At 49.1% G+C, this 22,125-nt stretch overlaps 2 protein-coding genes across 3 annotated transcripts in view; both read left to right on the plus strand.

Moving 5' to 3' along the window:
* Window positions 1-10,880: 10,880 nt before the first annotated feature.
* PATL2 (PAT1 homolog 2) lies at window positions 10,881-19,976 on the plus strand. Of its 2 annotated transcripts, XM_004578395.4 has the most exons (14): window positions 10,881-10,916; window positions 11,572-11,798; window positions 13,183-13,286; window positions 13,645-13,719; window positions 13,906-14,047; window positions 15,672-15,792; window positions 15,893-15,990; window positions 16,193-16,246; window positions 16,345-16,478; window positions 16,617-16,776; window positions 17,486-17,626; window positions 18,228-18,325; window positions 18,804-18,953; window positions 19,739-19,976. In XM_004578395.4, exons 1-14 carry the CDS (start codon window positions 10,901-10,903, stop codon window positions 19,755-19,757), a joined length of 1,539 nt encoding a protein of 512 aa, XP_004578452.4. In that variant the 5' UTR covers window positions 10,881-10,900; the 3' UTR covers window positions 19,758-19,976. The 2 variants fall into 2 exon arrangements, with proteins under 2 accessions (XP_004578452.4, XP_058521897.1); XM_058665914.1 differs by lacking the exon at window positions 18,228-18,325.
* Window positions 19,977-20,535: 559 nt separating this feature from the next.
* The window catches only part of SPG11 (SPG11 vesicle trafficking associated, spatacsin), an 85,943-nt gene continuing 84,353 nt past the window's right edge, over window positions 20,536-22,125 (plus strand). Inside the window, exon 1 of the mRNA XM_058665915.1 lies at window positions 20,536-20,922. Coding sequence (XP_058521898.1) covers window positions 20,675-20,922 — 248 coding nt within the window. The 5' untranslated portion in view covers window positions 20,536-20,674. The remainder of the gene's footprint in view (window positions 20,923-22,125) is intronic.

A 22,125-nucleotide genomic window follows, 5' to 3' on the forward strand; every position in this document is an offset into this window, starting at 1 on the left:
TGGGTCAGGCCATGCCAGGTAAGGGCCAGATGCCCACTGGCATGCATGAGATCTGGGTCTGGAAATGACCCAAGTGACAGAACCTGGGAAACTCCCCTAGTGGGTCATAGCTCCCACTGGTGATCACATGGTCCAGGCCTGGGTGTTGGGCAGGCTGTGCAGGGTAGCTCCATCTGTCAGTGAGTATGAGTTAGTTTTGGAAGGGGGCAAACTGGGCAAGGCCAAGCAAACCATAGCCCATTGGCAAGTACATAAACCAGAATGGAGTGCAGGTCATGCTAGGCTAGGCTGCCATACCTACTGGTTTACATGAGCCAGGGATGAGAGCAGACTGAGCAGAGCCAAGCTGCAGCACCTGCTGGGGAGAGTTGGGTTTGGGGCCAGCTAGGCCTGACTAGGCTACAGCATCCAAAGGCAAAGACCAAGACAGGGGAGGGACTATGCCAAACTAGGCTAAAGCAACTACTGGCATGCACAAGATCTGTGACTGGGATCAGGCCTAGTTGGGAAGAGAAGGGGACACCCTGGCTGGGTTGTGGGTCCTACTGGTGAACATGGGGACCGGAGTGGGGGCTGCGGTCTGGTCTGGACATGACTGTAGTATTTCTCAGCATCGGTGTGGACTGGGTCTGGGATGTGCCAGACTGGGTTAGACTCCAGCACCCACTGGTGATTGTGAGGACCAGGGTGGGCATATGATGGCCTGGACTAGATCTCTGCCCTTGCTGAGCCATGCATGAGCTGTGTCTGGGTGTGGACTAGGCTTGGCTGGGCTGTACCACTCAACAGTAAGAACTAGAATGGGTGAGGGCCAGTCAGGAAGGGCTACTGTTCCTGCTAGGACAGGAGGTGGACTAAGTAGGGCTGGGCCATGGACCCATCGACATGCACAAGATCTGGCATTGGGAGAGGTTCTAATGGAGGAGCTTGAAGAACTCCTCTGTCAGGACACAGTCCCTGCAGGTGAGTGCAAGAACCAAGAAAGGGAGCAGCCTAGAGCAGGTCAGGTTATGGTACCCGCAGGCTTACCTTTGGCTCCGGTCTGGGGCAAGCCAGGCTGGGCCAGTTCATATCACCTGCTGGCAAATCCAAGAGCCAGAATGGTGTGTGGGTCATGCCAGGGTGGGCCGCAATACAAGCCAGTTCACATTAGGGCTGTGACTGGGGACTGGTTAGGCTAGCTAGGCTGTAGTCCCCACCAGCATGAGCTGGAATTGGGGGCAGGCATGGCCAGGCTACAGCACCCACTGGCAAATGCCAAGGTGAGGCAAGGCCATGACAGCCTGGGCCGCAGCACCCAACCAGCATGAGACCCAGAGGAGAGCGGGCAAACCCAATAGGGGGATTGCAGAGAACTCTGTAGTGTGAAAGCTGGGATTGGGGACAGACCAGGCTGGGCAGGGCTACAACATATGTTGGCCTGCATGTAAGCTGGATCAGAGACAAACCAGGATGGTCGGACTGAGCCATGCATAAGCCTGAGTGGTACATGCATAAGCCTGAGTGGGTGAGGGTTGGTTGGGCTTTGCTACAGCATCAGCTGACACATACTGGCATGGGGACAGGAAAACTCTGTTGAGCTAAACTACAGTACCACCTGGAGAGTGCAAGATCCAGGAGTGGGAATGAGTCCATTAGAGAAACAGTGGGCACCTCTCTCTTGAGTTGTCACTCTGACTGGTGAGCATGAGAACCAGGACTAGGACAGGCATGGCTAGTCAGAGAGTGGCACCCACCGGCACATGTGTGGGCTGGATAGAGGGGCTGGTTGGGTTGAACTAGGCTTCAATGCCCACTGATATGTATGAGAGCTGAATGGGATGTGGGACAGACAGGACCAGTCTGCTGTACGTACTGGCAAGCACAGGCACCAGGACAAGGGGCGGGCCTGGTGAGGGTTATTGTGGGTCACTCTGACTAGGCTACAACTCGCACTGGTTTGCACGAGCCAAGTATGCAGTGTGTAGAATCAGGCTGGACTGCAACACCCATTAGTTTGCATAGTAGACAAGGGTGGAGACAACTGACCCAGCAATTGCAATTAACAATGTGCGTGTAGGCTGATATAGACTGTACCGGATCCTGTATTGGCAAGCACGCACAAGAATCAGGTCTGGGATCAATTGAGATGAAGTTTATTTGCAAATCCCCCCAACATAACCGCTGGACTCAGAATTCCAACTATGGAGATAATTGCAGTTTCCGTGGTCTAACCATGGAATGCATGTGTCAGAGCTGGGCCTCCTCAGTGGCTTAGAGCAGTGGACAGCATATCCAGATGCACATGGAGGACATGGTAGTACACTGGAGCCTGTAGAGGACACCTGGTACCATAACAGAGAAGGACGACAGAACAAATCCATCAACTACCCCAACAAAGAGTTAGCAATGAATACCTGGGAAAATGGAGACTCTAACGTGGACTGTGTCAGCCAGTAGAGCCTGGAAAGATTTCTTCGCAATTGGAGTGGCAAGATCAGCAGCAATACAGAACTGTTGAACTATCAAAACCACTTGAGCAGTACCCTCAGAGCATGCTCCGCAGCGAGTATCCTGGGATGATTGGGAGCCTGGCTGTGGTTTCTCCATTTATCTCTTCCCTCCCCCCAGATACAGGAAGGAAAAAGGAGAATATGAAAACATTTTACCCTAGCCCTTGACCCTTCGCACCCTAATCAAATATGTAAAAATTATAAAATTTTATAAAAAATAAAGTTTATACAATTCAAAAATTTTGAGCAAATAGCATTATATAAACACATATATAGTGTTCATTTGGCAGAACTAGTAACAGGTGTTATTCTCTGTATTGGTACAACTTTGGAATCACAAAACTAGTTGTACCAGTCTGGTACACAGCAGCTTCTAAAACTGAGGAAAGGCTTTAGTAAGCTTTGTTCTCCTGATGCCTCATCAAAATTTCCTGGACATTCTGGAAAATCCTTCTCTTCTCAGTATATGCACAGGTGCATATTGCCAGTGGCCTTCCTAAACCTAGTGAAGCTGTAAGCAGCAAACCAACACAATATTCCAAGCAGCATCTTGATGCTTGATTTGACTTCTACATAAACAGCAATTGCACAAGTGTCAGTGAAGAGGAAGGCTATCTGGTTGTATTTAATGCTGCCCACTTTTTCAGAATCACTTGTAGTTCTCAGCCAGGCTGGTTGGTTTGTTCTTGAGAACTCTGGAGAGCACAGTGCGGTAGCCTAGTGGCTAAAGTCCTCACATTGAAAGTGCCAGGATCCCATAATGGCTGTGGTTCTAATCCTGGCTACTCCAATTCCCATCCAGCTCCCTGCTTGTGGCCTAGGAAAGCAGTTGAGGATGGCCCAAAGCCTTGGGACCCTGCATCCATGTGGGATACCCAGAAGAAGCTCCTGGCTTTAGATGGACTCAGCTCCAGCCATTGTGTCCACTTGGGGAGTGAATCAGCGAACAGAAGATCTTCCTCTTTCTTCCTCTCCTCTCTGCATATCTGAATTTCCAATAAAAATAAATGAATCTTTTAATAAAAAAGAACTCTAGGCGTCTCTGTCTCTGGTCATTTCCTGTAGTTGTTTTATATGCCACTTTCTTTATTAGACCTATCCTCTTACCCCTTTTGAGATCAAGCCCGAGTCTGGCTTTTTCATATTTTTGTTGTTGGCAAATCTGAAGCAGGGGAGGTTCTCTACAACCAGCTTGTGTCCAGAGCAAATCTAGGGGCCTTACCTCCATCCTGTGCTTGAAGAGCACTAGCAGGAGATTGGAAAAGTGTCACTTATACAGAAAAAGGGTTGCGGGAAGCTTGCTTGCTGAGAGTACGGAGATGGATGTTGTACATAGGACTTGGGGGCATGTTGATGTTTTAGCATCATTGATGAGGGACAGATGGGAGAGGGAGCTAACAAGGGCTAAGGATGCCTGGCAGACAGGTGTGGAAGCAGCTGTCAGTCATGGTTGGTCCTAACAGGAAACATAGAGCATATTGGGAAAGGGCAGGACTGAAGGAACTAGATACCAAGCTGTGGATGAGGTTAAGGGAAACTTAGCACCGTGAAGTACCCTGGGCCTGGAAAGAGTAAGGAGCCTTGTCCAAGGCTTGCTGTCAAGGGGTAAGAGGAAAGAGGAGATCCAGGTCCAGGGAGAAGGGTTGTGGTTCAGAGAAGACTGCCGCCGCCACAGCCCACATGACTTAGTCAGCACCACAGCCCACACGATACAGTGGGCACCACAGCCCGCGTGATGCAGTGGGCAGCCTTCTCTGCCTCCAGGTTCTGCTCACCACTCTCTCCCTTCCGCCGTTCCTGAAATTGGTTACACCCAACTTTGACTAGCCCCAGGACTTGCTCATCATTGTGATATCATGGTTTCTTTCTAAATCATTAATAAATGATCTCTGGATTAAATTCTGCTTCAAAGAGTCCATGTGAATGTATTTTCTGTTTCCTGAATACACTCACTTATGTGCAGTTTCTGGAAAGAAAAAAAGTAAAATAAGCAAACTCTGGAAAGGAGGAAAAGAGAAGATGATAAGTAATGATAGGAATGAAAAGGGGGCAGTCCAGATGCAGCAATGGATTCTTCAGGCACTCCTAAAGCATGAAAAGCTTTATGCCAACAAATTAGAAAGCTTACAAGAAATGGATAAATTCCTAGATGTATCACTTAATACAATTAACTGAAGAAGAAAATGAATATTGTAGCAGATCTAAAGCCATTAAAAAAACTGCAATATTTTTTTTTATTTCCCCAGAAAATCAGGATAGTTATTAGGTATCTTATTTAGCAAAGATAAACATGTACTTTTTAAAAAAAGATTTATTTATTTTTATTGCAAAGTCAGGTATGCAGAGAGACAGAGAGGAAGATCTTCTGTCCAATGACTCACTCCCCAAGTGGTCACAATGACCGGAGCTAAGCTGATCCGAAGCCAGGAGCCTGGAGCTTCCTCTAGGTCTCCCACACGGGTGCAGAGTCCCAAGGCTTTGGTCTGTCCTCCACTGCTTTCCCAGGCCACAAGCAGGGAGCTGGATGGGAAGCAGGGCTGCCGGGATTAGAACCAGTGCCAATATGATATCCTGGCACATGCAATGCAACGACTTTAGCTACTTAGGCTACAGTGCCAGGCCCAATGTGTACTTTTCTAATGTACTTTTATCTGGTTCTGCAATCCTTTGTACCTGTCCATATCTCCGATTCTGCAGGAAGCTCTAAGAAGCCTTGGAAAGCAACTGTTTTATTTTCCATTGTCTCCCAAGACTGGAACAGTCTTGATTTAGTTAAATTTTGCCTAAGTTGGGGTTCGGGCCTTGGGATTCGGGGGCAACTGCCGCTCCTCACAGTGTGGCGGCTGTGGGGGGTGCCCCTGCCGGGTCGGACCCAATGCTGGGGGCTCACGCCAAAGACACTGCCTCAAGGCAGTGAACGAGTCCTCGGCCTCATCCAGGACCCAAGAGAGCTCATTCCTCAGGGTAAGTGCACCATGTGGGAACTTGGGAACTGGCTTAAAATTCCTAGCTCCACCCAGCTGCTAATATCTGGCAGCTAGGTGAGTCTGGGAGGGGTTCGGGCCTTGGGATTCGGGGGCAACTGCCGCTCCTCACAGTGTGGCGGCTGTGGGGGGTGCCCCTGCCGGGTCGGACCCAATGCTGGGGGCTCACGCCAAAGACACTGCCGCAAGGCAGTGAACGAGTCCTCGGCCTCATCCAGGACCCAAGAGAGCTCATTCCTCAGGGTAAGTGCACCATGTGGGAACTTGGGAACTGGCTTAAAATTCCTAGCTCCACCCAGCTGCTAATATCTGGCAGCTAGGTGAGTTTGGGAGGGGTTCGGGCCTTGGGATTCGGGGGCAACTGCCGCTCCTCACAGTGTGGCGGCTGTGGGGGGTGCCCCTGCCGGGTCGGACCCAATGCTGGGGGCTCACGCCAAAGACACTGCCGCAAGGCAGTGAACGAGTCCTCGGCCTCATCCAGGGCGGCCAGTGCGCCATGTGTTGCCAGGCTTTGCCTGCTGGCCGCCCGACCGGGAAGCTCTGGGGTACTGGATGTCCGAATTGCTGCTTAGATAGCTCTAGGGTGACCCCACTGTTTCTGGGTTCTGAGTCAATCCTAAAGATTCCCAACGCCAGTAACTCTTCTTTTGGAGAACTACTAATCACTCAATAATGCTGAGCTTTGAACACCTATAATGCAAAAGATAAACCCCAGATTGTCTAGCAGGATATTTTTTTGCCTGACATGATGTTGGTTCAGGAGACTGGTCACATTAGGCAGGTCCATAATTTTAACTAGCACTCTAGAACCTTATACTGGGGTGGACTCTGTGCAGGATGTGTGGGCCACACCCTGTAGAAAGTTTGGCCCCACTGGTAAACCTACATTTTAGGTGGTTATGGACTAAGCTAGGTGTGACCAAGGAGCCTGCCATCAATCACAGGTAAAGGGATCCACCATAGACTGGACTGGGCAAGGCAGCAGCACCCAAATGTGCATCCTGAATAGGCTGTGGGGTGGGCCGGGCTGCAACATTCACCAGCTCATACAAGGCCAAATGGGAGGCCAGAGTACACCGGGCACTGGCCTATAAACCAATGGCATGTATGTAAACTGGGTTTGGGAGTGGATCAAGTGGAGGTACTTGGGAAGCTCCCCTGGCGAGTCATAGCTCTCGCTGGTGAACATGCCGTCCAAATCTGGGGGTCAGACTAGCAGGGCATAGTAGCTCCAAAATGTGTAACTTGGTATTGGACCGTAATGTACTGGGCAGGACTGAACAAACCTTTGTTTACAAGCAAAACTAGAAACCAGCATGGAACACAGGTCATACCGAGCTAGGCTCTTGCACCTACTGGTCCCCAGAGCAACCACGGGCAGGTACATGATTTACAGCTAGGAACAAGCCCAATCGGGGAGGTAACGGGACACCCTAACTAGGTTGAGGTTCCCACCAAGGGGCGTATGTGCTAGAATTGGAGCTGCGTTCTATCTAGGAAACAGTTGCAGTCACCCGAGGCACTAGTGTGGGCTGGGATTGGATGCACCAGGCCAGTTCAGACCCCAACACCATCTGGTGGCATGGAGAACCAGGGGGTAGATGTGGGACTGACTAGGCTGGGTCTTAACCCCCTACTGAGCCATGCGTGAGCTGTATGTGGGTATGGACGAGCCATGGCTGGGCTGAAACATCCAACAACAAGAACCAGAATGGGGTGAAAGCCAGCCAGGAAAAGCCACTGTTCCTGCTAGGGCAGGAGGTGAACTGAGTTGGGTTGGCTCAAGGACCCCCTGGCATGTGCAAAACCTGCCTTTGGGAGAGGATCTGATGGAGGAGCCTGGGCAACTCCTCTGGCAGGACACAGTCCCTGCAGGTAAGCGCAAGAAGCATGATAGGAAACAGTCCAGAATAGGCCATGGAAAGTTTCCCACTGGCACACATTCAGCATGGGTCAGGAGCAGACCAGGCTGAATCAGTCCGTATCACCCACTGGCAAATCCGATCACCAGATCAAAATGTGGGATGAGCCGGGTTTGGTCGCGACAAAACCAGTACACATTATGGAATGCCAGGGCGTGGTTGCCTGTACTGGATATGAATGCAGCACCCAACCAGCACACATGAGATCCAGGAAGGAAGGGAGGGGCAGAACTGGCGGGGGGATTAAGGGGCTGGTTCCCTCGCCGGACAGCTACTCCCAATGGAGAGCGTGGGCTGGGATAGAGACAGACTAGACTATGCAAGGCTACATCACCTGTGCGCTGCATGTGGACTAGATCAGGGAAAAGCCAGGCTGGGCTGATTATTCCTGCTGGTGCAAGCATAAATTAGAGTGGGTGAGGGATGTTTGGGCATAGCCGCAGAAGCTGGCACTGGGGACTAATTCTGTCAAGTCAAATCACAGAACCACCTAAAGAGTGCATAAACCGGGACAGAGAGACCTGGGAGGGAAAAAGTGGGTTCCCCCTTCTTGGGTCACTATTCCCGTGGGAGGGCATGAAGACTGGGACGGGGGCTGGGATGGCTAGATAGAGAGGCACTCAACAACACCCGTGAGGGCTGGATGGTTGAGTTGGTTAGATAGAACTAAGCTTTAATACCCATTGACACGTACAAGAGCCAAATGGAATGGGGGACAGACTGGTCTTCTGCTACACATACTGGCAAACCAGGGTAGGGGGCGGGCCTGGTGGGGGTTATGGTGGGTCGCCCCGACTAGGCTGCAGCTCCCACTGGTTTGTGTGAGGGCCGAGTACGTGCTGGGCAGAACCAGACTGGACTGCAACACCCATTGGTTCCAGTGCAACTCGGGACTGAAAACAGAACCAACCCAGCAATTGCAACCACCAGCTGATCGTGGTGATGGACTGTGCCGGGCCCTGTGCTTGCTAGAGCATACAAGAAACTAGTCTGGGAATACCTCAAAGTTTCTTTGGAGATCTCCCTAATCGAACTGCTGGACTCAGAACTCTAATCAAGAAAAGACAGAAGACAGAGCAGATCAATCATTCATCTCAGCTATATGTTGGCAGCGATATATGGGGCAAACGGAGACTTTATGATGGACCATATCAATCAGTGGATGACCTCATCGAGCGAAACTGGCAGCGATTCATAACCGGAGAACTATTAACACCACTCGAGCACATATCTCAGAGCATGCCCCACATCCGGGACTCGGGGTGGGCGGGAAACCGGGTGGGGCTTCCCCCTCAATATCCCCCTTTACCTCAGATACAAGATGGAAACAATGTGGACATAATAGTATTACCCACTTCCCTATCCCCCTGAACCTTTTTTTTTTTCTCTTTTCTTTTTCTTTCTTTACTTGTAATTAACTATGTAAAGATTGTCAACAACACAATAAAATAGATTATTAAAAAAAAAAAATTTTGCCTAAGTTATGGTAGGAAAGCTAGAAGATCTAGGAGCCCAATAGATTTCTGAGACTTGAGGCAAGGGTAGAGAACTTTCACAAAGGCTATAGGTCCTAAGTAAGACTTCAGTCAGGGCTGTGATTTTTTTCACAAGTTAATTTACTTACTTATTTACTTACTCACATACTTAGTTATTTGAAATGCAGAGCAACAGAGAGAGAGAGAGAAGAAAAGACAAAGATCCACCTTCTATCTACTTGTACACCCCTCCCCCTCCAAGGCCTGCAATAGCTGAGGCTGAGCCAGGCCCAATCTAGAAGCCAGCAACTACATCCAGGGCTCCCGTGTGGGAGTCATCAGCATGTACTGCCTCCCAGGTGTATTAACAGCAGGCTAGGGCAGAGGCAGGACTAGATGCTAGGCACTCCAATATGGGCTGTAGGTGTCCCAAGCCACCACTTCATCTCTGTGGTATAACACTCCAGGTTGTGATCTCAAACTCTGAGCCCTGGGTTACCCGCTTTGGTGCTAACTGACACAGGAAATCCTTTCAGAATGAAAGTCTGCATGTTAACAAGTGTTTCTCCCTGAACCCTGGTCTCTACACAAACCTGATGAAACCCTTCTGGAACCCTGAAATCCATTGTCTGGGCATTTTTTTTTTTTTTTTGTTAATCATATTGAAATCAATTATTAGGATGTGTTTGGGGACAAACAGCTGAATGACATTAGCAGAAACACCTAAACCCAATTTAGATGGTTGAAGTTCATGAATAACTTTCAGTCAACTTAAATTTGTTCAGCCTGTAGCAAAACTTCAGAAACAAAAAAAAATTTTTTTTGAGGCTATGGGACTTTTATTTTGAGGAAATGACTCAGTTTTTGTTTCTACTCAGAAGTTCTACAGAGAAGTAGGGGTGTTAGCTGAACACAGGATGTGGGCACAGAACCCAGGATCGCTAAAGGATTAGATGAGGCTCTGGTGATTTTAGGATTTGCTTACTAACAGGAGTGATGCACTGGTTTTTTACTCCTGAAACTTTTTTGTTTTTAATCCTGAACTTCCAACATAGTTTTCCATTAGAGTAACTGAAAGATACAAGTCTGTGCTTTTTAAATCTCACCTAGTGTTCGTCTAAATTCACAAGTGTTCCACATCAGTGAGAATGGGAGGGTTGGGGGCAGGTAACCAACGTAAGCTCATGGGAGCCAGTACAGGGCGAGGCAGACAGCATCAGGCTCAGCTGAGGGAGCATCAACGACACCATTCTAAAGCTCCAAGAACGTGGGTGCCAGACAACCTCCCCAGTCCCAGCCAGGGATTCCCCGTGCAGTGATGTTGCAGCAAAGCCTATGGCTTAAGTGGAATGCAACCTCACAGGGTTCATAGGAAAGGTGTGGGAAATAGGGATCCTCTTTTTAAATATCTTCCACCAAGTATCAGTCCCGTTAAACTATCCCCACCTTCTCAGATGGTTTAAAGTACAGCTTCTTTTTCTCCCCTCTTTAAGGGTTTTCTTTATTACTAGATTACATTCTCCTTCTTCTACTAAGACTTCACAGTTGGGGGGGATGCTGGCCCTTTAATGGAGAACAGGGGAGGAGCTGAGACTCTTAAAAGCCAGGGCTGTCCAGCTGGCCTTGACCCACGCTGCCATGGCTACTCCAAGTGGAAAGGACTGCCACGGTCAACCGGTGGGTTTCAGCCATGGGTTCACTGCACAGATGGTGGCTGGTGGTTTCCGGTGCTTCTCTTCCAACTCATCCCTGCCTTGTTCTGTTCCTTGGTAGACCAGCTCCCTAGAGGTTGGGAGGGAGAGGGTTTATGATCTTAGAGCCTCCATGAGACTTAAGGCCAGTGATTCCCTGCCCACCTGGTTGGGAGGAGACCGTGGCTGTTTAAGGGTGCCAACCCATCTTCACTGACCAGAGAGGAGGGTCTCTGAGTCTCTTGCCTATCCCAGGTTTACCTTCTGGAGACTGACAATGCTCCCTCACAGGAGAACATGGCCACGGAGGAGGTCCACCAGCCTGAGCCAGCCGAGATGATGCGCCTTGAAGGTATCAGCAGGCTGGGACATCTCAGTTGTCAAGCCAGGGGGGAGCAGGGCTCTGTGGGTCAGCTTCAGACATGGGCATACAGAGTCATAGATGTGATTCCAAAACTCTTGAGCTTGCTATGGACATCCTGCAGCTACCTGAGCTTACTCTTCTGGGCTTGATTCTCCTCACCAGAGTAGGCAAATCCTCAACAGCCTCAACAGCCCTGGTTGATGAGAACCTGTGTTAGTAAGGAATGTAGAAGAGGAGAGGGCTGTCTGGTAGCTGCAAACTCCTTAAGGCACCTTCTCCCTTCCCCTCCAAGCTAAATATTTAGCACACAGTCATCAGAGTCCTCAGAGTCGGGGCAACTGGAACTCATTGAATCAAAGAGGCAACAAGGGGAAACTCTGTTGGTTAGGAGAGGCAGATGGAGAAGCTTGTGGTTCTTAGTGGGGCCACTGAGAAGGGAGGTGGAAAGTGAAAATTCCTGAAGCTGCTGATTCCGTTTGCTTTGGGGGTGGGGTCAGGGTGGAGGGACACCCTGGACTAGGGAGGCAGAGACTGTGCAGAGCGGGGATGGCAAGGGGGATACTTCTGAACGGAAGTGTAGTTTTTTAGTGGTCACTCCCTGTGAGACACCTCACCCCTGAGCTCCCTTCTGCCTCCCCAATAGACCCACACTTGAATCAAGTGCCAAGCAAATTCCGTGGATCCCTGGCTCCCAAGGAAGAGCTGGTGTCCATCTCCCAACCGGAGGAAGAGGAGCAGAATGAAGAGGAAGTGGAGGAAGAGGAGGATGAAGAGGTGGGGGATCCAGACCTGGCCCTGCACCTGGAGGAAGAGAAGGAAGAGAGTGACCTTGGGGCTCCACCTACAGTCAGTGCTGCCTCTAAGACACAGGTAGCATGGTAGGAGGGGATGGGAGAAGGTGCCTTAACTAATAGCTCACAGACTATAGTTAAACATCCCTCTCCTCTTCCACATTCCTCACTAAGACAGGTTCTCATTGATTAATTGTGTTTCAAGCTTAACTCGGACTCTGTCCTCCCCTTTTCCTCCTGTCTCCTTAGTTTCTAGAGCCATCTTCAACTTACAGCCAGGTCCTGTTGGGGCCCTGCTATTGGTGGTCAAAGGGATTCATCTTTGCCTCCACTGGGCCCCTGTGGTTACTCCAGGCTACTCCCTTGGGTTCTCACAGCCAATGAGGAATAGATGAAGGCTCCTAAGCATGTGATGTGGACCCTCCTGCCACCTCTTCTGAGATGCAAGTGTTGCTTCCCCTTGGGGAGTAAAAGATGCTGGGCCAGTTGATTTTTGAATGATAAGGAGTCAGGTGTCATTGACCTTGGGAGTTGGAAAGGGCTGATCCTGCTGCTCTCTCTGACATCCTCATGCCACAGGTGAATGTGGGTTTTCTTCTCATACCAGAGAGGGCTGCTCAGCTCTCCTGGCATGAAAGCCACCTGCCTCCTTGCACTCCATGTAGCAGGTGAGTCTGCTGTGGTCTCCATCCTGTGGGAAGACATCTGGGTGCTGGGGTGGATCACATGCCAAGAATCCCCATTTCCATTCTGTTCAGTTGGCCCTTGATCCTGCCCTGAAAGTGAGGTGTACGTGTGAGAAGTGGGTGTCACCTCAACATACAGGGAAGACTGGAAAAGGACAGAGTGGTGTTCTGCAGGCCAGGGGGGCATGGGTGTACCTAGTGGTAGGGGGGCAAGTAGCCATTCATATGAAAAAGAACTAAGATCCCTGCTCCTCCTAACAATATTTCGGCAGATGAGATGCCCTGAATGCAGGGCTGAAGATAGATCACCTGCCATTCAGTTAACTCCCAGATGAAAACATGGCTTAGGGTGGAGGAATTTGGAAATCAGGAAATTCTGCAAGGGAGAACAGAAGGGAATGATAGTGCTGAGTAGGACTTTGGGGAGAATCCCGGGGGGGTGGGGAACAGGAGCTCTGTAGCTGCAGACACACGAGCCTGAGAAGAGAGCTGGAAATGTTAACTTCCCAGGCAGTTAGGAAAAGAACCTGTTACCGATGTTGTCAAGGACTGAAGAGCTGCTTCCTAAGAGGTAACAAACTGTTCAAACAGGCCAGGACCATAGTCTGATAGCCTCACAACTGACTTGGCAAAATGATGAGTGAAGTTCTTTAGGGGGAAAGGCAGGTGAGAATGTAGAAGTAGCAAAGAGACTGAGCCTCTCTCAGTGGCATGGCTTCTCCCACATCTCCTAGCTCCGCTCTGACCTTGGATCACCCTTTGGCAATCCCTTTGCAGCCTACGTTTCCCAGTGCTGGTTTATCAGCTGGGCAACTTGGACCTCAACTGGCCTCATCAGACCTGTCTCTCTCCTGCGGCCCATCGGCCTCAGGGTCGTCCAGGTACTGGTTCAGGGTACTGGGGACACCAGTATGGGACACACTGAGTTCCCGACTCGAGGTCTCCAGGGGGTGGGTGCTCCTCTATTAGCAGTCACAGAAAAGGAGATTTAGTAACAGAAGTCAGATAAATTCCCAGTCCCTTCTCCCTCATGGGTAAGGAAGTTGTAAGAAGTTAAAAATGCAAGTCAGTGAGTATGAGGAAATAGGACTCAAAACATGCCATTTTGGGGGCGCTACAGGCACAGGTGTGCTCTGAGTGTATACCTCAGCTATTCACCTGTGCTCTGCAGGGGCTGAAATGAGGAGGGGGTGGGGGAGTGGAGTACTTTCTTCCAAGCAGCCCCAATTTGTTCTGAAGCGTTCCCAGTCATTTGACCCAGCTCCACCCTCAGCACCAACTCATCCTGGAGCAGCAGCAGAGTCGAACCCCAAGGTAAATCTTAGGGCAGGAATAGGGTAGAGAGGAGCCAGTGGGCATGCAAGATATTCCCTGCAAAGCCGCTGCTTTGGTGGGACTCCTCCCTTCTCCCCAAACTCCACTACCTGCTCTGCACCCCTTGGGAAGTTCACGGGGGAAGGGAAGGAGAGGGGTCTAAAGGGATTTTCCTTCTGCTTCCAGTCCTCCAGTCAAGAAGTCTTGGTCCCAGCAGTCAGACCCCTATGCTAACCTCATGACCAGGAAGGAGAAGGACTGGGTGATAAGAGTGCAGATGGTTCAGCTGCAGAGTGAGAACCTCCGCTTGGATGACTACTACTACCAGGTGAGTCCTGAGATGCTCCTTCGCAGGACCTGGGAGCCACCCTCGGCAGCCCTCTCATCCTTTCCTAACACAGCAGCCATGTTTGTCAGGTGAGAATCTTGGTCACCACTGATGGTGGGTCTCTAGGTGGCATTCCAGACTCGCTCGCTTCCATTCTATGTTTCCACCAGGTGGAGTCATTCAACATTTTGGAAACACTCAGGTTCTCTCTCCTTTAATGAGTTTCGATACACACCCTGGAAATGGGAACTTTTTCACTATTGCATACTTTGGGTCCTAGAAATATCTGTTATAACTATTTGTCTTCCATCCTCTGTTCTTAAAAAAACTAACTTTATTTGAAGGGCAGAATGGCAGAGAAAGATTTTTTTTTTTCACTCCCCAGATAGGCTGCAATGAAGGCAGGAGCCTGGAACTCCATCCAGGTCTCCCACATAGTTGGCAGGGCCCAAGTGTTTGGGCCATATTCTACTCCATTTCCAGATGATTAAGCAGGAAGCTGGATTGGAAATGCAGCAGTTGAAACTCAAACTCATATGGACTCAAATCAGGACAACAGTGGTGGTTTAACTTGCAGTGCCACAACTCCAGCTACTACCTTTTGACTTTAACTAAAAACATGCAGATCTTATGCAAAGTGAGATTGTTGAATTGAATGAATGCTGACAGACATTTTGACTCAATTTCCTTGGCTTCTTATGCCTCTTTTATTTAGGGAACAAGTCTGGATGCCCTTGGTCCACAGGCTTTTGTGTAGATTTCAACATCCATGAGCTCCTGCCAATTTCCTTGGAAATAGTTTTTCTTCCCACTGCACTCCAAAAATATCCCTCCCATTTCTGCCAAGATCTCTGGGATGAAACAGCTGTCATGTTCTTATCTTTAGACCTGGTTCCCTAAATGAGGGTGCCTCCTTCAGCTCTGTAAGTAGTGGCTTTATTTTGGTTAAGGATTTCTCAACTTTTCTTTTAAAGATGTATTTATTTCTATTGGAAAGGCAGATTTACAGAGAGACAGATATTCAATCCACTGGTTCACTCCCCAAATGGCTGCAATGGCCAGAGCTGATCCAATCCGAAGCCAGGAACTTCTTCCAGTCTCCCACATGGGCCAGATTTCCAAGGTTTTGGGCCATTCTCTGCTACTTTCTGAGGCCACAAGAAGGGAGCTGGAAGGGTAATGGAGTAGCCAGGACATGAACTGGATCCTATATGGGATTCCAGCACTTGCAAGGTAGAGGATTAGCCCATCGAACCATTACACTGGGCCCTCAACTTGTTTTAAAAAGATGTTACAACTAATTAATAAATCTGCAGAAGCAAAAACTGGCTTTGATGCCAGTTCTGTACTCCCACATGGTGCAGGGGTCCCAGCAACTGTGCCATGCTCGGCTGCATCCCCAGACACATTAGCAGGAAGCTGAACCAGAAGTGGAGCAGCCAGGACTTGATACGTATGTGGGATGCCTGATTTGTAGCAGGTAGCTTAATGCACTATTCCATAGCACCAGTCCCAGAAAGGGTATTATAAAAGGTTGCGCTTGAGAATCTTAAAATCCCAACTTCAGAAGATGATTATAAGCTTGGTCTGTTTCCATCTCCCACCCCATTCCATGGACTCTCAGGAATACTATCGGAAACTAGAGAAGAAGCAGGTGGACCAAGAGCTACTGGGACAGAGGAGCCAGTTGGAATCTCTCAAGCTGGAAACACCTTACATTCAGAAGGCAGAGGTTTATGAATCAGGTGGGGCTAGGACTAATTGCTGGCCTGGGACAGACCCTGGAGCATGCAGAGGAAGTGGGACAGGGAGGGGAATGGTCCTCTCTCCACTCCTCCCCTGCAGTGGTTCGCATTGAGGGTTCTCTGGGCCAAGTTGCTGTGTCAACATGCTTCAGCCCTCGCAGAGCTATTGATGCCGTACCCCATGGAACTCAAGAGCAGGTAGGGGTGCTACTTTCCTAGAATGCTTTCTCTCCCTGGAAAATCTGAAACACTGTCAGGTTTGGGTTCAAACTGTGACTTAAAGTAAGAAAGCTGTGTGATTGGGCTTTGTGTCTAGCCTTTCTGACTCTATTCCTGAGTAGCTGGAGGCCTGGGTTGATGGTGTGATGTGGGTGATGGACAAGGAGCTGTTTTATTCCAGGATACAGGAGCTGCAAGCAGCCAGAGGCTTCGGCTCTTACACCGGATTGAGAAGGTGAGGAGCCTGTCCCCTGGGAACAACCTCTTGCTGTTGACAATGGGGTATGGTGCAGATGGACCTCTTTCCTCTTCTCCTACCTGCAAAATCCCCAGATGTTCCTGCAGTTACTGGAGATCGAGGAGGGCCAGAAGGATGGGCTCTCACAGCCCTTCTGCTCTGAGCAGCACAGCGACCAAGTTGAGAAGCTCTTCCAGGCTCTCAGGACCCAGGGGCAGAACAACTTGGAGTGAGTAGAGGAAGGTAGTGAGTGAAAAGGAGTAGTGAGGAGAGTAGAGATGCTTTGGCATCTCCCACTGTCCCATGTTTCTCCTCCTGCAGGTAGCCTTCTGAGCATGTAGACAATATTCTCCACTCTCCTTTGCAGGGAAGTGGCAGATAGCATCCTGCAGGTGCTATCCGTGAGGAAGGGGAAAGCCCTGGTGGCCCGACTGCTCCCCTTTCTGCCTCAGGATCGGGCTGTCAGCCTGCTTCTGACTATCACCCACCATCTGCCCCTCCTGGTCCGGAGGGATGTGACTGACCAGGTACTGTGGCGTTGGGCAGAGAGGATAATCTCCTGGACAGGTTGGGAAGGTTTCCTCTCCCTTATTCTCCACTGTCCAGGAGTACTGGGTGACAGAGGTGGTGAGGGAATGCAGCCCTACATCCTCAGGTGAGGAAGCTGCAGAACTAACTACTGTAGGATCAGTGGGTCACCTGCCAGCACAATGAACAGATGGATAGTTGCCTAGGTACTGGTGTGCTGTGGTGGTCTGAAATAAGATAGGATCCCTGATGAGCACTGAACACCATACCTATTTTTAATTATTTGAAAAGTGGAATAATAGGGACAGATCTCTTCATCTGCTAGTAAACTGCCCTAAATGGCCATAATGTGCCAGACTGAAGCCAGGAGCCTAGAGCTCCATCTTGGTCTATCACATGGGCCAAGCACTTGGACTATCTCTTGCAAAAGCATTAGCACGGAGCTGAGTCAAAAGCAGAGCAGCTGGGACTCTCACTGGTCCTTGAGATGTTAGCATTACAAACAGCAGTTTTACTAGTTACGCTACAATTCTGGAATACCTTATCCACTCTCTTTTGGGAAGACCTTGTAGAACAAGCAGGTGTTAGGGAAAGAGTCATCAGTGATAGGTCAGGCAAGTGACCTCACCAAGAAGCTGCCCCAGGCAGGGCAGGAGGAGGTGAAGCTGCAGTGGACTTGAGGAGACGTGCTTCCCGGCCTTTTTGCAGGCCCTGCAAATGCTGTTCAAACCTCTGGGCAAATGCATCAGTCACTTAACCTTCCACGAACTCCTCCAAGGGCTTCAAGGACTCACGTTGCTGCCAGCCAGCTCCTCGGAACGACCGATCACTGTGCTGCTTCAGAACCAGGTAACACAGCTTGGAGGCTTTTCTCTCTCCATGGATGGTATACACTGGTAAGCAAATGGTACAAGAATCTTCTAGTCTCTATGAATCTCATCCTCTGCGGTACTTCTCGGCTTCTGGTGAGAAATTTTGAGCCAAAGCACCCATTCTGTGTGTTCATAAGTGATTTGCTCATGTTCCTGTGTGTAACCCATGTCTAACTTAGTCATGTAGCAAATACAAGATGGCAGGTTAAAAGGATGTGGTGCCAGGTGTTAAAATTCTGATAGTTTTCAAATATCTAGTGGGTTCCTTGTATATTCAATGCTGAAAAGTGCTGCTTAATCCATGTTCCACTAAACCTGAATTCCTAAATTCATTCTCTATCTATAGACTGCTCTCCTGAGGCTGGAGCCTGGGATTATGCATCTAATCTGCCCTCACCAGCATTTGAAAAGTTCAAAACAGACTGCTTAGGAAGGGCCTTGAGAGCCCTTGGAGTAGCCAGGGCAGAGCCTGGCAGGGCTTGGGGTGGCATTTGTGGTATTGGACCCAACTTGTCAATAGGGACCTGCCCTTTAGGGAAGCCCTGAATGTCTGGGATGAACTCCCCTATCACTTGCAGTTTGGAATATCTCTGCTGTATGCTCTGCTGAGTCATGGGGAGCAGCTGGTAGCCCTGGATAATTCTCTAGAGAAACCTAACAGTGACCACACAAGTTGGTAAGATTACAAGGGCCTTGTTGGTACTTCGTGGGATGTGGGCTGAGTAGCATGTTCATATTGGGGAGGAGGCTGAGAAGTAAAGGGAGAAATAGGGTGGCATCTGTTCTTCATTTTTTCTTTACATATTCCTTTCTATACTGTCCTACAGTACTGGATTCCCCTGGGAGGCAATGTAAGGTAATTTAGTCAGACATACTGAGATCTGAATTCTGACTTTCACTTGGCAGCAATTTAAAACTTTGGGGGCAGTTACTTTTCTGCTTAGCTTGTATCCATATCTGTAAACTAGGGATTAAATAAAAAGGTACCTGTGTAAATCATCAAGCATTGCCTGGCACATACCAAATATGCAAATGATACTGCTTGTTCCCTGGGGATGGGGGCAGTGCCAATGGTGGTAGAGGATATAAGGGAACTTGTGTCCCCCACCCCGTAGTCTGTTAAGGCCCTGATACCTTTGTTCTCTGCCTTCCAGGACAGACATGGTAGTTCTGATTGCCTGGGAGATAGCCCAAATGCCTACAGCTTCTCTGGCGGAACCACTAGCCTTCCCAAGCAACCTGCTTCCCCTGTTCTGTCACCATGTGGACAAACAACTGGTTCAGCAGCTAGAAGCCAGGATGGAGTGAGTCAGATCTTGGTTCTTTTTTTAAAACTCTGAGCAGGGAGGATCATGCGCTTCAGGAGTAGTTCTGGAGACACTGGCATTTTATTCTGAGCCCTGTTTCCAGCCCAACATTAGATGAAACTTGGTTTTAAATTTAAAACCAAAAGGTTTCCAGCCAAACCTTTTAATTTATTCCAGGGTACCTCAGTTTTTTACATCACTAAGCTAGCTGAGGACAAGAATTTAAAAAATATCTGAGACAAGCATTTCAAGATATGATGGGTCATCAAAAATATTTTAATGCATGTTATAAAAATGTGCATGGATTCCAAAAAATCTTGTGCTTGAATAAACTTGTACAAAATTCATTTGAAAGCCAAGGAGACTGAGTGAAGTGGATCTTTCAATTGATGGTTGACTTACCAAATGCCCATTACAACATGTGCTAAGCCAGGACAAAGGCAAGAGCCCAGAATTGCCTCTGGATCCTGTGCCTGAGTGGTAGGGACCCAACTATTTGAATTGTTGCTTGCTGCCCCCTACCGTGGGCTTTAGCAGGAAGCTGAAATCAGAACTGGATCTTGAACAAAAACTTGGGCACTATGATAGGGGATGCAGATTATCCAATCGCTATGGCAAATACTGGCCCCTAAATCTGCCTTTTCTACACTTTTCCATAAACTCAAGTCTTATAGAAGCTTGCATACTGTGGGGTCACTGACAAGAAAGAACCACTTATTTTTGAACCTAAAATACTTGGAAAACGGAGTGATGCTTGCAGTTCACACTTGCTCTCTTCACAGGCTGGCCTGGGTCTGCTGATCAGTTGAAGCTTTCTCCATCTATGTATTCCGGAACCACCACCAGACACAGGTGGTGTGAGCTGGCCTAAAGGGATTCAGAGAACGTAAAGATAATCCTTACACCTTAAGATGTGGAGGACCTTGCCCCAAACCTGTTTATATCCTTTCTTCGAAAACCCAAATAATGTGCCTAACGTCATGGCATAAAAAGGTACAATTAAAGATGTAACAGAAATGATGTGTTGAAATCTGTTTGTAAGGTAGGATTTATAATGGAAGCCTTCTTAATGAGTGACTGCTGTTGAGAATTGTCAGTTTAATAAGGAATGAGCCTAGTATCCTCTTGGAACTTGCTTCAATGTTGCCAATTTTTATAAAGAGAAAACAGCCAGAGCTAAGAGGGCTGGATATTAATAGCGCCCTTGGAACAGGAAATGCTGTTTCCTCTTAATAAAATCATGCAAGACCCGCTATTCTCTTCCTCCGCTTGGGTTCATGGACCACACCCCTCTTCAGAGTAATAGGAATTCCACCATCCCTGTTCCTTGCTGCGTGGTCTGTTGGGATGAATTCGGATTACATTCATGTCAGCACCCTTTAAGACTTAGTCCACTGTTCCAAGAAAACTATCACCCCAGAGCCTGTAACGCAGGAAATCATGGTAAGAAACAAAGTGAGGCAACCAGCTAGACCTAGAAGACCGTGCTAAAAGCCTTAGAGAACAAGCAATAAGCTGCAATGCCAGGACCGGCTTAAAGTAGTTAAGATGAGTGAAGTCAGGTGTGGTGGGGGCAAATCCCACGGCGTTGACAGCCCAGCTGCATCCACCCCAACAAAACAACGCAGAGCGCGAGCCTCTCGGTGCACTGCGCATGCCCACAACGCAGGTTCTTGGACTGTCTGGCTCAGGTGACCGGAAGAAACTCCTGGACCAAAATGTGTGCGTCGCAGGGACCCGGAAGTGCCGCGGCCGCCGGCTGCAGCCGCGGGCTCGGGACGATGGAGCGGGTTCTGCCGGTGCTGCTGGTGCCGGTCCCCGGCGAGGCGCGGCGGCTGGGCTCCCGGGCGCAGCTGCACAGGCAGCAGGAGGCTCTGGGGAGCCTGACGGCGGCCGGCAGCCTGCAAGTACTGTCGCTGGCCCCGGGCGGCGGGGGCGGCTGCTGCCTCGAGGGCCCTTTCCAGCAGTAAGTGCTGCGGGAGGACTGGTCGTGTGGGAGGGAACGCGCAGCCTGGTCTGCCGGGCTGCACCCGGAGGGGTGGACGCCTGCCGTCCTCCTGGCATGGGGCGGGCGGAAGAGGACGCCTCGGAGTCGAGCCCCCTTCTACTGTCCAGCCTGCTTCCCGGGAGCGATGAGGCTTTTGCTGCTGCTCTCCACGTCTGCTGCCCGGGTGAGCGGCTAGCTAGCTGCTCGCGAGGTCGGTCATTCATTCCACACAGGTGCCACGGTGCCGAGTCCCATGCGTCCTTAGAGTTAAATCGACTAAGGATGCCAGCTAGAAACAGTCTAACCGTCTTGATGGGTCTTCCTTAATACACAGCCTCCCTCCACCGCCTTTCAGGGACGATTCGATTTACCCCAGTTTACCCGTTGGCTGAATCAGTGAGCAGCGTTGAAACAGCTGAGAAAGCTACAGTTCTGACGTGTGAGGCTCACGTGATTCGGGAAGGCAGAAACATAATGAGCCGTTTTCCACTTCTCTAACTCTCAGTCCAAGACTTAAAAGTTTACATGGTACTTGGGGAATGTCCCCTGAGTGCTTGGGCTCTTTTAAGAACAAACTATTGTAGAAACTGTTGGCTGTCACTTGGAAAAGCCAGCCAAGAAGCCTTACTCGCTTTGGATTTCCCAGGTGCCATGGCTCCAGCTACTTAGATGGTTAAATCCGCGAGTTCTTGCTTCTCTACACGTGGCATCCCTATATTTAATTCCTAGCTACTAGGGAGAAGAATCCTACAAGAAAATGAATTTATTCGACGGTGATTAGTACCTATAAATATTGTTTTGTAAAGAAAGGAATGGGAGAGAGGAAAGAACTCTTTAGGTCTTGGAGAATCTAACAGACTACATGCAAAATAATGGCAATTTATGAAATTTGAGATTATGAGAACTTTTATTTGACTTTAAAATAACAAGGAGAAATGTGTGGTATTTTTTCAAAGTGTATATATCCTTTCTATAGTGTTGAAATAGTATTATACATGATAGTATATAGTATTTGAAGACTCCATTGTCTTTCCGTGTGGTCGTATACCTCACATGCTAATAATTTTAGTGGCACAATGTTTTGCCCTTTAGTATGTCTGTAGCCTTGATGTAGTTGGCATTTAGGTGGTTTTCTACGTTTTCCATACATCACACAAAATCGGTTATTAATGAAAATAGTGT

Source organism: Ochotona princeps, chromosome 6, assembly GCF_030435755.1.
Source record: "Ochotona princeps isolate mOchPri1 chromosome 6, mOchPri1.hap1, whole genome shotgun sequence".
NCBI classification, from domain to species: domain Eukaryota; kingdom Metazoa; phylum Chordata; class Mammalia; order Lagomorpha; family Ochotonidae; genus Ochotona; species Ochotona princeps.

What these genes read in the sequence shown, in the direction of transcription:
- PATL2 (XM_004578395.4), top strand. An exon ending in TGGATGACTACTACTACCAG is followed by an intron (nt 14,048 to 15,671) that starts GTGAGTCCTGAG and finishes ATGGACTCTCAG; the next exon opens with GAATACTATCGGAAACTAGA. An exon ending in TCTTACACCGGATTGAGAAG is followed by an intron (nt 16,247 to 16,344) that starts GTGAGGAGCCTG and finishes CAAAATCCCCAG; the next exon opens with ATGTTCCTGCAGTTACTGGA.